The sequence below is a fragment of the Crinia signifera genome, chromosome 5, assembly GCF_055691185.1.
Source record: "Crinia signifera chromosome 5, ASM5569118v1, whole genome shotgun sequence".
Lineage (NCBI taxonomy): Eukaryota > Metazoa > Chordata > Amphibia > Anura > Myobatrachidae > Crinia > Crinia signifera.
Window position 1 is genome coordinate 27183083 of NC_139221.1, and position 17332 is coordinate 27200414.

Sequence of the window (17332 nt, forward strand, 5' to 3'; positions counted from 1 at the left end):
TCCTCATTCACATACTGCCATGCTTGCTGACTTTGGGGGGTATTCAATGTGTGCAGATATTTACGACAGTCGGAAAAATCGGCACGCAAGTTCAATCTGCACGGGCTTCAATGCAGTTGAATACGGCCGCACTGAAGCCCGTAGAGATTCGACTTTTTTTAAATTTTGAACATGCATTGTCGAAAACGGCCGTTTGATTGTCAGATTAACGGCCATCTCCGTCAAAATACACGTGGATTCAACAATCAACGTGTATGTCCGAACGTTTGTGACAGTTGGAAGATTGAATTCCGACCGTTGATGTCGAATTGGACAATATTCCGACTGTCAGAAACGTTCCGACAGTCAGAAACAACAATTGTAAATTCACAGGGGGTAAATCCACTAAGGTAGGAGTTTTATTGAACATGCAATGTTTCCCATAGCAACCAAAGGCCGTGGATTGTCGAGCTCCCCGCCACAGCCTGACGATCCACGGGCGTATCTTGGGGCCACGCCCCCTTTCGGTGTTCGACATTGAATCCCGCCTGCCGATTCTTTGTCGAGCCGGCGGAGAACATGACAGGGTCGCAGCTGTCAGGCCAGCTCGACAGTCGTGACCCGGGATTGAATATCGCCCTTAGTGTAGAGACATTTGTTTTGCACGGTGGATTAATACACAAGCTTTTCATACTTAACTATGTACGTGGACATAGAGTCAGAATCTAATACTGGGGCAGATGTATTAAGCCTGGAGAAGAGATAAACTGGAGATAGATAAAGAGGAAGGAGATAACGCACCAGCCAATCAACCCCCAACTGTCATTTTCAAACACAGTTCATTGGCTGGTGCTTCATCTCCTTTCACTTTATCTCCACTTTATCTCTTCTCCAGGCTTAATACATCTCCCCCAGTGTGCCGAGCGTTGCAAGGCACCGTGCCCAAAGCAGTATACTGATGCTGTGTCTATGTCGATGTAAGTCAACATAGAAACCTAAAAAGTGAAAAACTCATGTCAACATTTTCCATATTCCACCTATTGCTTGTGTTGACCTTTTGTGTTGACGCTGTCGAACTAAGCCATTTTTTAAGGCGTCGATCTAGGGCCTGTCGACCAATAATGGTTGATGGTAATTGGGTCGATCCTATGACCCACACCCTTTATTTTCTCCTCTTTTAGAGGTTCATTAGACAGCAAAGGGTAAATTTACTAAAGCTCCTAAAAATGTAAAGAGGTGAAGTTGCCCATAGGAACTAATCATATTTTAGTATTTTCTAGGATGCAGTAGAGAAATGATTGACAAATCAAACATCTGATTGGTTGCTATGGGCAATATCACCTCTTTTCACGAGGACACAATTTGCTGCATCCCTCCTACTTGCCCACCTGGACCTCACTCTCTTGGAGAGGAAACGCCTAATGTTGGCAAGGGTGATATGTGGCGCAATGTATTTTTCAAACAGGGTCCTGTGTGTAGAGTTTGTGTATTCTCCCTGTGTATCTTGCGGTTGCTATGGTTTTCTCCCACATTCCAGCAACGTACCAGTAGATTTATTAGCACGTGTCAAAAAATTAACCATACTGTTAGTATACATGTGGTAGGGAATATATACTGTATACTGTTAGCTCCACTGGAGCTGAGACTGATATGGAATGACTAAAACATTCTGCGGTAGATGTATGAAGTAGTGATAAGGGAGGAGAAGTGGCCCATGGCAACCAATCAGCACTGAAGTAACATCTGTAATTTGCATAATCTAAAACTATACAGAGCAGCTGATTGGTTGCCATGGGCCACTTCTCCTCTGGCTCATTTCTCCCTTATCGCTGCTTCATACATCTACCCTGCAATGCGCTGCATAAGAAACTGAGGCGTACACATTTAATACTACAGTTGTGCATGTAAAGACATATATTTATATCCAGTCACAGTGTTTAGACTGGTCTGTATAGTGATATTATAGTCACCATGGGGAAACAAGTTCTGTTTAAAGTCTCTACCCACAATGCCTCTGTGCCTGTAGAATTTTTTCTTTCAAATTTGGATGATCACGTGTGTTCCTTGTGATTTTTGTGTATGATGGGCCTGATTCGGAGCTGATGGGTCATCTGCAAATTTGCAGATGGCTGCAGGTATTTAGACAAAAGGAAAATCCACCCCGTTCAAATCTGCGAGTGAATCGCGAAATATCGCTATACGCTAACCTGACCATACACAATTCATGAATGATTTTTCAACTCTGTGCAGATGTGAGTAAGTGCCAGATGTATCAAGCTTCACAAAGTTATAAAATGGAGAGGGATAAACAACCAGCCAATCAGCTCCTACCTGTCATTTTTCAAACCCAGCCTGTAACATGACAGGTAGGAACTGATTGGCTGAACAGCGATGAACTCTGCATCAGGCCGATGTACAGTGGAGAGCGTCACTTTAATGCGGGGTACACACCAGAACGAGCCGCTCACGATGCACATTGTGAGCTGGTCGTCAGTGTTTCTTCCGACCCGCTCACGATGACGCGGGGGGCACGACCCGCTCACAATGTGCACCGTGAGCGGGTCCGATCCGATGGTGACCCGCACCCGGGAGTATGGTTGTTTCCAGATCCTACCTGCTGCAGGGCCCCAAAACGCTAGGGGCCTAAAGCCTACTAGCCCGTCAGCAACGCCCACCCCCCGCCGATCGCACCCTGTATACCACTACACCAGGGTACCCACCAACCTGATAGCAGTTGGCACCGCAGATGCCCATCCTGCAGTCTGCAGGCCGCCCGCAGAGCATTAGGGCTATTTCACATGCTCCGGCTCCTGCCGGGCGGCGAAACCCTGCACAGCCAAATGCCCTGCCACACACAGTAGTTAATAATGGACACGATTGTATCCATTCACACGGGATGGCCATGGCCTGGCCGCCAGTTGCAGCCGGATCCCACCACTGGAAGGGATGGCTGCCGGGCTGTGGCCATCCCCACCATTGAAAACTTCTGAGTGCAGCTTCTTGGCCGTGCGGGGTTTCGCCACCCGGCAGGAGCCGGAGCGTGTGATATAGCCCTTACTGGGAGCCTGGGAGGGGACAGCAACCGCACCAATCACCTGCGGCGGGAGGCGGGAGCCTTACTTCCCCTCTCTACGTAGTCTACACAGGGGGCGTGGCCACAGTGGCAAGGGAGTAGGCAGCGTTACCTAGAGCTCCCCGGTCCCTTATCCTGCTTCATCCATCCACCCTCATCCACAGCGGCACATCGTGACTCACCAGACCCCTGTGCAGCTGCTGGTGCCCCCGTAGATCCTGGCTCCATCCCTGTAGCGACTGTCATCTCCCGAGTGGCGTAAGTTTGCCCCAGTCGCCCGGAGGCATGATTAATGTTGGTGCCCCCCTACACACACATTTTATAAATCAAACTCTCACTCGGACGCACACACTCCTTTTACTCATATACACACAGACACACCTCTCACTCGGACGCACACACACGCCTCTCAGACGCACACACACCCCTCACTCAGACACACACACACCCCTCACTCCAGGGGCGGATTGGGGACTAAAAGTGGCCCTGGAAATTTCTTGGAAGTGGCCTCATGTATGGGGTCAAAAAATCAATAATAGGTGGAGCCTGCATAACAGTAGATGGCATTACTACATCACTATACTTAAGCCCGTACACACTGGGGGATATATTGCTGAGATGGTCGCTGATGAAAAAGAAATTGCCGGGGGAGCCCGGCAGTGGAAATCAGCTGGTCGCAGGAGCATGTTCCTGCGACCAGCGATCACTATGGGGGAGAAAACGGAAGTGCGCACCAGCGATATATCGCTGGTGCACACTCCCATCGCGGGCAATATGGTCGCTCAGCGACCATATTGCCCGTGATATTACACAAAATCGCTCTGTGTACGCACCTTTTAGAGACATCAGTGACAGGCAAGAGTAAAGCATCAATAGTGTCTGGAACTATGCAGCACCCCTTGACTGATTGGCACACTTAACAGCACCCTTGCACCCTGGACTGATACAGCACACATGGCGGTGCCCCTGGACTGATGCGGCATACATGGAGCACCCCTAAAATTATACAGCACGCCTAGCAGCACCCCTGAAATTATACAGCACGCATTGCAGCACCCTTGAAACTGTACAGCACACATGGCAGCACCCCTTAACTGATAAGGCACACTTAACAGCAAACTTGCAGTAAGAAAAAAAACAAAATACATTATTTTAATAAAAAAAAAAAAAAAGCCAGCTGCCCTGGACTGATACGGCACCCCTGGACTGATACGGCACACATGGCGGTACCCCTGGACTGATACGGCACACCCTTGGACAGATACAGCACACATGTCAGACACAAAGAGAAATATGTTTAGGGATGCCGAAAAGCCAACATCATGTGGATCCATACATGTATACACAGCCACCCTCATACATGCATACACCGCCACCCTCATACATACATTTATACACCGCCACCCTCATACATGCAAAACATTTATACACCGCCAGTCCGCCACCCTCATACATACATCTACAATGCAACCCTCATAAATACCGCCACCCTCATACATGCATACATTTATACCCCGCCACCCTCATACATACATTTATACACCGCCACCCTCATACATACATTTATACACCGCCACCCTCATACATACATTTATACGCCACCCTCATACATGCAAAACATTTAAACACCGCCAGTCCGCCACCCTCATACATACATCTACAATGCAATCCTCATAAATACCGCCACCCTCATACATGCATACATTTATACACCGCCACCCTCATACATACATTTATACACCGCCACCCTCATACATACATTTATACACCGCCACCCTCATACATACATTTATACACCGCCACATTCATACATGCAAACATTTATACACCGCCACCTTCATACATGCATACATTTATACACCGCTACCCTCATACATGCATACATTTATACACCGCCACCCTCATACATGCATACATTTATACACCGCCACCCTCATACATGCATACATTTATACACCGCCACCCTCATACATGCATACATTTATACACCGACACCCTCATACATGCATACATTTATACACCGCCACCCTCATACATACATACATTTATACACCGCTACCATCATACATGCATACATTTACGCCACCCACATACATACATACATACATACATACATGGATACACCACCACCCTCATACATGCATACATTTACTCCACCCTCATACATAAATACATTTATACACCACCACCCTCATACATACATACATACACCGCCACCCTCATACATGCAAACATTTATACACCGCCACCCTCAAACATACACCGCTACCATCATACATGCATACATTTACGCCACCCACATACATACATACATACATGGATACACCACCACCCTCATACATGCATACATTTACTCCACCCTCATACATAAATACATTTATACACCACCACCCTCATACATACATACATACACCGCCACCCTCATACATGCAAACATTTATACACCGCCACCCTCAAACATACATTTATACACCGCCACCCTCATACATACATACATACACCGCCACTCTCATACATACATTTATACACTGCCACATTCATACATGCATACATTTATACACCGCTACCATCATACATGCATTTATACACCGCCACCCTCATACACATTTATACACCGCCACCCTCATACATACATTTATACACCGCCACCCTCATACATACATTTATACACCGCCACCCTCATACATACATTTATACACTGCCACCCTCATACATACATTTATACACTGCCACCCTCATACATACATTTATACACTGACACCCTCATACATACATACATTTATACACCGCTACCATCATACATGCATACATTTATACACCGCCACCCTCAAACATACATTTATACACCGCCACCCTCAAACATACATTTATACACCGCCACCCTCATACATGCAAACATTTATACACCGCCACCCTCAAACATACATTTATACACCGCCACCCTCATACATACACCGCCACTCTCATACATACATTTATACACTGCCACATTCATACATGCATACATTTATACACCGCTACCATCATACATGCATTTATACACCGCCACCCTCATACATACATTTATACACCGGCACTCTCATACATACATTTATACACCGCCACCCTCATACATACATTTATACACCGCCACCCTCATACATACATTTATACACCGCCACCCTCATACATACATTTATACACTGCCACCCTCATACATACATTTATACACTGACACCCTCATACATACATACATTTATACACCGCTACCATCATACATGCATACATTTACGCCACCCTCATACATACATACATACATACATACATGTATACACCACCACCCTCATACATGCATACATTTACTCCACCCTCATACATAAATAAATACATTTATACATCACCACCCTCATACATGCATACATTTATACATGCCACCCTCATACATGCAAACATTTATACACCGCCACCCTCATACATACATACACCGCCACCCTCATACATGCAAACATTTATACACCGCCACCCTCAAACATACATTTATACACCGCCACCCTCATACATACATACACCGCCACTCTCATACATACATTTATACACTGCCACATTCATACATGCATACATTTATACACCGCTACCATCATACATGCATTTATACACCGCCACCCTCATACATACATTTATACACCGCCACCCTCATACATACATTTATACACCGCCACCCTCATACATACATTTATACACCGCCACCCTCATACATACATTTATACACTGCCACCCTCATACATACATTTATACACTGCCACCCTCATACATACATTTATACACTGACACCCTCATACATACATACATTTATACACCGCTACCATCATACATGCATACATTTACGCCACCCTCATACATACATACATACATACATACATGTATACACCACCACCCTCATACATACATTTATACACTGCCACCCTCATACATACATTTATACACTGCCACCCTCATACATACATTTATACACTGACACCCTCATACATACATTTATACACTGCCACCCTCATACATACATTTATACACTGCCACCCTCATACATACATTTATACACTGACACCCTCATACATACATTTATACACTGCCACCCTCATACATACATTTATACACTGACACCCTCATACATACATACATTTATACACCGCTACCATCATACATGCATACATTTACGCCACCCTCATACATACATACATACATACATACATACATACATACATGTATACACCACCACCCTCATACATGCATACATTTACTCCACCCTCATACATAAATAAATACATTTATACACCACCACCCTCATACATGCAAACATTTATACATGCCACCCTCATACATACATACACCACCACCCTCATACATACATACACCACCACCCTCATACATGCAAACATTTATACACTGCCGCCCTCATACATACATACACCACCACCCTCATACATACATACACCACCACCCTCATACATGCAAACATTTATACACTGCCGCCCTCATACATACATACACCACCACCCTCATACATACATACACCACCACCCTCATACATGCATACATTTATACATGCCACCCTCATACATACATTTATACACCGCCACCCTCATACATACATACATACATACACCGCCACCCTCATACATACATTTATACACCACCACCTTCATACATACATACATCAATACATAGTGTCTCTCTCATATATATCCACAAACACAACATAGTGCAGTTACTCAGGTATGCACCCCACCCCCCCCCCCCCCAACACAGCTCCAAAGATGTTTAAAATTGTCGTCGTCCCCCCCTTCCCCCAAACACAACCCCTGGCTACCCGGCCCCAACAAGGCCACCTCACCTTCCCCGGGTAACTTACTGGGGAGTTGTCTTCAGTGCACGCTGACTGCACGCTATGCAGGGAGGGAAACAAATGCATCATGCTGGCCGGGCGACGTATGGAGAGGGGGGAGGAGCTACGCGGACTGCCGCGGACCGGGTGCCCACTGCCCATAGCTTCTGCGATGAGAGGGAGGGGGTGCTGCATAGAGCCGGGCGGCCCCGTCTCCTCTGTCTAGTTAGAGCAGGTGCTCCGCGGACGAGGTGGCCAGTGCCCATAGCTTCTGCGACGAGGGGGAGGGGGTGCTGCATAGAGCCGTGCGGCCCCGCCTCCTCTGACTGGTTAGAGCAGGGGTGGCCAACCTGCGGCTCATTAAGGAAAGAGCCACTGGTTGGCCACCCCTGCTCCATGCAGTCAGAGGAGGCGGGGCCGCCCGGGGACACAGGCTAGGGCTGACAAATGCAGTTAATGCACTACACAAAATGTAATGAGGCCGGCCTCAATTCGGCCTCAATGCAATCGGCCTCCCGGGAAACTTCCCGGTCAATTTAATGGCCAATCCGCCCCTGCCTCACTCAGACACACACAGACCTCTCACGTAGACACACACACACACACACACCCCTTTCACTTAGACACACACACACGCCTTTCACTTAGACACACACACACACATGCCTCTCACTAGGACGCACACACTCCTTTCACTCAGTCACACACACTCTTTAGCTCAGACACACATACAGACCTCTCACTCACACATACCTCTTTCACTCAGACACACACACACACACACACCTCTTTCACTCAGACACACACCTCTCACTGAGATGCACACAGTTTTACTAAAAAAAAATACACACACTCCTATTTCAACTAAACAAACACAACTTTCCATAGGAAAACAAAAACACCCCTCACTTAAAAATCTACAAACATATAAAATCATTGCCCCCACCCCAACATGCAGCAGGTGCTTTCAGTGCTTACCTGTGTGCGGCTATATTCCCCACACGCGGTGCAGGAGAGTCAGCTCAGCAGGCTACGTACGTACTGTACAGCCTGGGAGGAGCTGGGCGCAGCAGCTCCCCCTAGTGTCAGTCGTCTGCCAGCTCAGTCTCTGTGTGAGAAGAGAAGGCAGCTTCCGTGCCTCAGCTCCTCCGTCGGCTAATGAAATGTACAACTGCGGGGATAAATCGGCGGACAGCAGGAGACAATGGAGAAGCGCCCTCTGAAGACCAAAAACCCGGCGGCAGCTGACTCCATTGCCTCCTGCAGTTCCGCCACTGATCTCCCTGCTGCAGCCTGTGCGCCCTGCTGTCCCCGGAGCGGGTGTGAGCGACTTCTGGTCACGTGGACCCGGCATCCCCCTTCCTAGTGCCTGAGGTGGTGGCTGGCATTCTCCTCCCTTGCTCTCCCCTGCGCTCTGCCTGCTCTGGTGTCCCTCTCTGGACTGTCTGCTTCTTGAGGTGAGGGAGCTTTGTGAGTACCCTATGGCTCTGTGCCTTCATCCTCTGCAACATGCACTTAATTACTGCTGCGGCTGGGAGCCTGTGAGTGCAGTGTACTCAGGGGCTATTGGAGATTCATTTCTGCAACCACTGCACCTGCACCCTGCTCTGGTGCCACTTCTATAAAGCATACCTCCCAACATGACCCTCTCCAGGAGGGTCATGTTGGCACCGGCTCAAATAGCCCGAGGCTGGTAATGCTCGTGGGGGGGGGGGACCCCACGCCTTTTTATTTTAAATTATTTATTTTTCTATTTTTTCGCAGCGAATGATAGTAAATTAGATAGTAAATAAGCTGATCAGATAGAACTGTATGGCCATATATGTCCCAGTTCTGTCGTTCATAAAAATGGCAAATTCGGTTGTTTGTTAATTAGCCAGGCACGGGGTCCTGGCCGTATCTGACATTGATTGGGTACGAATGGGTGCATTCGGACCCATTCGATCTTAGAAAATTTCCCCCAAAGTAGTCTCTATTTAAGATCTTTGCTGTGTAGTTTTCCCTCTAATTGTCCTATGTAGTAATAATTTACAGCTGGGGGGTGGCCTTGCGACCCTTGCAGTAGTTATCATCATTACAGATCATGGCAGTCAGACATCAATCAGCCATTATACTCTCCCAGAGCCGTCCAGGTCATAATCGTTATATTCTTCCAGAACGTCGTCCAGGTCATTATTGGGAGTGAAGGAAGCGTTTTCATGTAGAAGGGAACTGGAGGTCACAAAGTGACATCTAATAACGTTCCAGGGTGTTTAGAAGACGTTCATTTTTCCATGAAGTTAGAAGCGAGTGTAGAGCGAATGCCAAGAGCTGGACCGGCCCTTCCTTTTAGTCGTATAGCAGTGAAACCGTCTCTGAGGCGTCTCTTCTTTGGATCCAGAAGATCAGATCCAACTTACCTAGGCTAACAACGCCATCCCCCGATTAAGAAGTGCTCCCATCAAAAAAACATTGTGCTCGACTATTTGTAGATTTGTGGGCCAGAGATGGCAAACACAGTTGTGCGCAATTCCCCATCTATTAAAATGGTGACACAAAATGTGGTACTTATGTATGAGCAGGGCGCCCATTACGTAGTTTGCATAGTGGTGTATTGAGAATACCAATACACCACTATGCTGGCTACGTGAACTACGTAACTTACGCAAATTACATAATTTACGTAAAGTATGTAATTTACGTAACTGGAGCTGTGCTAAAACATAATGGATCATATCCCCACTATCCACGTCATACCCCCATTATCCACGTGGGCGTGGATTTAATTTTATAAAGTGTTGCGAGCCACCAAGCCCGAAGTGTGGCGAGCGTGGTGATGCACCACACTGAATGACGTACATTGCTTCTGGCCACCTCGCTTCACCGCCGGCTCTATCCCCCCTCCGCCCGCCCGCCACTCCAGCCATCGCCGCCCCACCGAGCCCGGTGCACGCCCGAAGTAGCCCTCCCCATGGCCACCGGCCACGAAGTAAGTGTAAGGGGGTGCCGCCACATATTAGCCGGGCGCCCGACTACGCTATGCTGACAACGTAGCCTAAGCGACGTTGTCAGCGTAGCGTAACCGGGCGCCCGGCTAATACATAAGTACCCAAAATGTTTAGGTCAACAACATATGGTCAGCACAAGCAAAAGGAAAGGTCGATGAGGCTATTTATGGTTGACGCATGAAAAAGTCAACATAATTTTTGGGGGATTTGTTTGAGCTTTTTCATACTTATACTATACACACTGAGGGAAATTTACTAAGATGGGAATTGACATGGGATTTTGCTATGTGTGCTAACACAGTGTGGCTTTGGTGTAAGCGCATTGGAAACTTCTGTACATACTAAATCGAAGTAATGCCGCACCTCTCCATGCAAGCAGTGGAACTGAGATGCTGGCTGTAGGCATCTCAGTAGACATCCTCAAGGCTGCAACATTTGCCTATTTTCACGATTCCACTGCATCCCGTGTTATCGGGAATTGTTAAAACCCTAACTGATTTCACCGTCTTCTGCTTACTGCACCAGCCCATTGACCACATACATATAATACGGCTGACTCGGGAACACCAACCAAACTAAACCTAAGCATCATTCTAGCTGCTCCCTTTACCTTCCCTCAAACTCAGACCTCCTGTCACTCACCAGTTATCATTTATATCGCGCACACATACAGTATGCCGCAGCAGAGTGCAAAACATCTGGGAGACTTGCCCACTTCTGGGTGGCCCGTTAGAGCCACTTGATCTTTGGGAGCCTCCCGGACCATCCAGGAAAGTGTGATTTCTTCATAAAATAATGCAAACATTTAGCTTTGTTAATGATATAATGGGTGGGTATTCCCTTTGCTAGGCACATAATAACACATTATAGTTGTAGCCTCATTATGCACTTGAGATTGCATTGTTGAACGCAGAGTGTCCTAAGGACACATTCCTGACAGTGGGGTATTTTGGAGAAATCCCAAAGTATACATCGGAGCCATTTAGCAACTGTGGTCTCTCCAGGGTAAACAAGCAGGGGATATCCTCCCACATCAAAGCCTAATAGGTTACATCAGTTATTAGATTGTGAGCAGGGTGTTTGATTTCCCAGTGTGATCATAATGCTTTCTGCAGCCACAAATGCATTAGCCAAAAACTTTATGGCCATTAGGAAAAACCCTTCATGTGTGAATAGAAATGAAAATGCCAAATTCAGAAAGTTAAATAAACAGTAACCATTGTCTCCAGTGGAAGCAACCGGGAGTTTGTTAGGACTTGAACTGGGCTTAGATCCTTTACACATTCATTTGGAATTCATATTTATGGAATGGAAAGATGTTTTACAGGCACGGACAAAATTAGCGGGTGGCACCGTCGCTCCCCGTGGTAACAGCTTTGGCGGGCGAGCGATGCCATGTGATGTCAGCCCTGCCAGCATTTGCATGGGGACGCCCACGAAAAGCTGGGCCTTGCCATGCCGGAGCGCCGACTCCATCCCACCCCCCTTCCTCCCCGCTGCGAATGAACCAGTGGCAATGTAAATTGCAGAGGCCGCTAGCAGTCAGGGTTTTCAAATGCGTACAAAAGCGCATGTGCATGCACAAACTCTGACCATTGGGGCTGCAAGTGAACCAGAATTGGCCCCATTATGCCAAACAGTAGTACCCCTTATAGAAACCATGCAAGTGGCAACACAATAGAGACACTTATTTACAATATGCCACAAAGTAGTATTGCTCTTTATAGCACATTATGCCACACAGAAGTACCACCTATACATGTTATGCCACACAGTAGTCCCTCCTATACATGATATGCCACACAGTAGTACCCCTTATACATTTTATGCTACAGAGTAGTATCCCTAATACATGTTACACCACAGAGTACTACTCCTTAAACACATTACACCACACAGTAGTAATGCAACTTATACACAATATGCCACACAGTAGGTATGATCTGTATATACATAATATGTCCATTACACTTTATGCCACAGAGTAGTGCCGTTATGCATAATATACCACACATTAGTAGAACCCTTACACATTATACTACACATTAGCAGTGCCCTTACACAGAGACAGATTTAAGCCTCATGGGGCCCTAAGCAAGATGTCAATTTGGGGTCCCAGTTCCTTAAAGATCCCCCCTCTCCAGTCAATGTTCCAGCTGAGGGAAATTTTAAATATATAAAGAAACTAATCGGATGACCAGAGGCACCCACAACTTGTATGCCCTGGCAACCCAGCCATGCTTTGACTTGTAGTTCTGCAAAAAATAAAAAGCCATAGGTGGCTTCGCTTTGCAAACAGGCTTTCTCCTATAGGAGGCATATTAAGATACCATGGTGAGAACAGGTCGTAAGTTGATGGAATGATAGCTTTTGAGGCATGGATTTTTTTCCCCCAGGACATACACAATACTAGTCAAGAGTGTCACCCTACACACAGTATGGAACAAAGCTCGGTCACAGCCCAGAGGGCTAGTGTGGGTCCTCTACTCGGCCTACAGATGCCCCTGGAGCCTTGCTCTCCGCTGCTGTTCTATCTGTGTAGAGTTTGTATGTTATCACATGCTTGTGGGGGTTTTCTCCAACTTTCTGGCAGGATAATTGGGTGATGTACATGTGACAGGGAATATACATTTTAGACTCCACTGGGGCAAGAACTGATATGAATGATCACCTTACTCTTTGTGAAATCATGTTGTGTACACTATATACTGTAAATATCAATTAAAAGATAAATAATAATAAGTTATAGAAAATATATTCCACCAATGGGGTATATATGTTCATGATGGATAGCATATGATGGGGGCTTGGCCAGAAACATTAGGCCCTGCCCCCCCCCCCCCCCCCATGGCATCACTGATCTGTGAGGAAGGATCAATAGAATTATGACCAAGGCCCCTCCCCATGGGCCAGCACTTTTTAGAATAATCGTCCCCTTCCTGGACACTCCACTAGGAAGTTAGTGGGATGCAAGAAACTCATCTACTCTTATAAAGCTTCGGGGAAATCCCTGCAAATTTGGGAATCTCCCAACAGCTGCAGCAGAGTAGGTATGTCCTATATTCATAATGACCACTTTGGTAAAATTTGATAGCAAATAAGAATTAGGATATTATAACCAGAATGACTTTAAAAGATGCAAATATATCATATTAACATTCCATTGTTTTTTTATTTTCTTGTAGGATATAAATGAATAGCCCTTATGCCAAACATGAGCTGGAGTTTTCTAACCCGTCTCCTAGAAGAAATTCACAATCACTCCACCTTTGTTGGGAAGGTGTGGCTCACTGTCCTGATTATATTCCGAATAGTGCTGACTGCAGTCGGGGGAGAGTCCATTTACTCGGATGAGCAGAGCAAATTCACCTGCAACACCAAGCAACCTGGCTGCGAGAACGTCTGCTACGATAGCTTTGCCCCACTCTCGCATGTCCGCTTTTGGGTCTTCCAGATCATCATGATATCAGCCCCATCCGTCATGTACCTGGGTTACGCCATTCACAGGATTGCGCGGGCTTCTGAGGATGACAGGCAGAGGGAATCGCACAAGAAGAAGAAATCCTTCTCGAGGTGGCGGACAGGTGAGAATGTGGAGGATCCAGAAGAAGAAGAATCAGAGCCCATGATCTACGAGGCTACAGCAGAGCCAGATAAAGTCGAAAGTAAGGAGAAAGAAAACAAAAAACACGATGGCCGGAGACGTATAAAGGAAGAGGGTTTGATGAAAATTTATGTCTTCCAGTTGCTGTCGAGGGCCGTCTTTGAAGTAGGCTTCTTGGCAGGTCAATATTACCTATATGGCTTCAAAGTGGCACCTTATTTTGTATGCAATACACTTCCATGCCCTCACACAGTAGACTGCTTTGTCTCCAGACCAACAGAGAAGACCGTGTTCCTTCTTATAATGTATGTTGTGAGCTGTCTTTGCTTATTGCTCAACATCTGTGAGATGCTTCACCTTGGTTTTGGAACCCTGAGGGATGTGATCCGTAACAAGAGAAGTACAACAGACAGGCAGCCACCCTACAACTACTCTTACTCAAAGAACATCACTTGTCCTCCGGAATACAATATGGTGGTTAGGTCGGACAAGTCCGCCAAACTCCCAAACAGCGTCATGGCCCATGAGCAGAACTTAGCCAATGTTGCTCAAGAGCACCAATGTACAAGCCCTGATGACAATGTTCCCTCAGACCTGACCACTTTACATAAACATTTGAGAGTGGCCCAGGAACAGCTGGACATCGCGTTCCAGAGCTACAACTCTCAGGTCAATGCTCAAACTTCTAGGACCAGCAGTCCAGCTTCTGGGGGCACAGTGGTGGAGCAGAACCGAGTCAATACCGCTCAGGAGAAACAAGGAGCCAAGCCTAAAGCTGGCTCCGATAAAGGTAGCACCAGCAGCAGAGAAGGAAAAACTTCTGTATGGATATAATCCGAGATCTAAACAGGAATAAACTATCCACTGGAATACCACATATTGTTAACATGCCAGTATTGGTTCCTTGAATCACTGCAGAAAACCTAAGCACAATGTAAGATAATATACTAAATATCAGTTGTTGTTTTTTTAAATACGTTTTTCTTTATATATTTACATTTTTCTAACAAAGTTTCAAGTCTCCTGCTTTTTTTAAAATGTTTTTTCAAGACATACCAGGTTGTTATAATATAAAGAATAACAGGGGTGTAAAAAGTGGTTTCGGGATTTGTGTCACGTGAAGGCCTGAAAGGGTCCTAATTGGCGGTAATCCTGTTACACACTAGATCATTTCCAAGAAACCTACATTGGAGGCCCCCAATCCAATAGACTGAAGAATCAGCTGGAATGATTGCATTGCACAAAGAAACTAATGGGATAAAGACTGGGAAAATAAGAACTTATTATGTACTTAAGTCTTAATTGTCTTATTTGTAAAGTTTTGTCTGTTTTTGTATAAAAAAAAGAAGAAAAAAAAAGAAAAAGAGAAACTTCTATGAAACATTGTTTAAATTCCAATTTATATTTGTTCAGCCTGGTTAATGGAGAAAAGGTTCAGTATCGAACTGTGCACCATATACAGACATAAATGGTATTAATATTCCAGTTTTACAGTGTACATGTTGGTGCTCACTGGGGGTGCATGCTGAGTTAGACACAAAATAGGTCCTAAAAAGCTGCACATAAAAATAGCTTATTGACACTCACACAGTATGGAGAGAGGCAGGGCCACCATCAAGGGGGGCCTTCTGGGACTGGAGTACTGGGCCCAGACAGAGAGGGGGGGCCATTATTGGCAGATACCTAGAGAGCTGCCCCAGGCTGTGCAACAAAAGTGGGCCTTTGCACAGGGATGACTTACAGTATTAAAACAATCCCTGCAGGTGCTGACAGCAGGCTCAGCATGAGTGTCTTACAGACAGTGTCTGCTGTCAGCACTCAGCACAGCACATGCTGTAGGTGTGTGCTGCTGCTGCTGATAGGGAATCATGACAATAACACTCCCCCCTCCACTTCAGAGTGATTTTTCACCCCCTCCTAAACATTTTTGGGGTGTGGCCTAATCGCGGAAGGTGACCACGCCTCCCACGGTTATGCCACACCTCCCGTAATTAGGCCACACCCCTAAAATTTACCGGGCCCGGCATACCTCTCGCGGCCCTGCCTATATGTGATGTCATGACTAGGGGTGGCCATTGACCAATGATGATTCATAATCATCGATGGTTTATGACCAATGTACAGATGTAGCGCCTCTCAGCCAGTCCAGGGAATCGCTAGACGGGGACGGGCGAGTGTCTCACACGCATTTGTGTCCCCTTTACTCGGTGGAAACCCTGCTCGTCTCCGCTTCAGGGAGACGGGCAGGGCTGAAGGGGGTGCGGACAGTGGACACAGAGCATAACTCCACCCCCGATACCCATGAAGCCATGCCCCCAGGTTCTGGTTGGCCCACGGGCCAGTTAGTCAAAAAAAAAAAAGCGATGACCATCAATAGACAAAACCAATGGTGGTCATACATCACATAGTATGCAATTCAACTGTCAATGACCATTTGCACTATCACCATTGATAGCAACTATCAATGGCGATAGCACCGATGTCCATCCCTAATCATGACATGTTAGATCTCATAGCATAGGGGGTACAGCAGTACTGCATAATCTTTTTTTTTTTGGGGGGGGGGGGGCTGTCTAGTTTGTCCGTTTTGGGCCCCACAATTTCTGTGTGCAGCCCTGCTGAGAGGGGTACCGTACATATCAACCAACATCCAGCTCTAAAGCAATCGTATCACCTACACTGACACCCGACCATAAGCAGAAAACATTAAAGTCTAGAGAAAGATAGAGAGAAGTATTTTGGCATGTGAAATGTATTTACTCACTATGGGTAGTTTCACACACTCCGGTTTTGACCGGACGGCAAAAAGCCGGACAAACTTTATCACATGA

The 17332-nt window shown here is 46.3% G+C and overlaps 1 protein-coding gene across 8 annotated transcripts in view; it reads left to right on the forward strand.

The window, feature by feature from the left end:
- Positions 1 to 15884, forward strand: part of LOC146080039 (gap junction gamma-1 protein-like) — a 111425-nt gene extending 95541 nt beyond the window's left edge. For 6 of the 8 annotated variants that reach the window (XM_083186848.1, XM_083186849.1, XM_083186846.1 and 3 more), the window contains one exon: positions 14083 to 15884. In XM_083186848.1, coding sequence (XP_083042974.1) covers positions 14103 to 15335 — 1233 coding nt within the window. In that variant the 5' untranslated portion in view covers positions 14083 to 14102 and the 3' untranslated portion in view covers positions 15336 to 15884. Of the gene's footprint in view, positions 1 to 9054; positions 9368 to 14082 lie in introns of those variants that run through there. The other 2 variants (XM_083186852.1, XM_083186847.1) reach the window with 2 other exon arrangements.
- The last annotated feature ends 1448 nt before the right edge of the window (positions 15885 to 17332 follow it).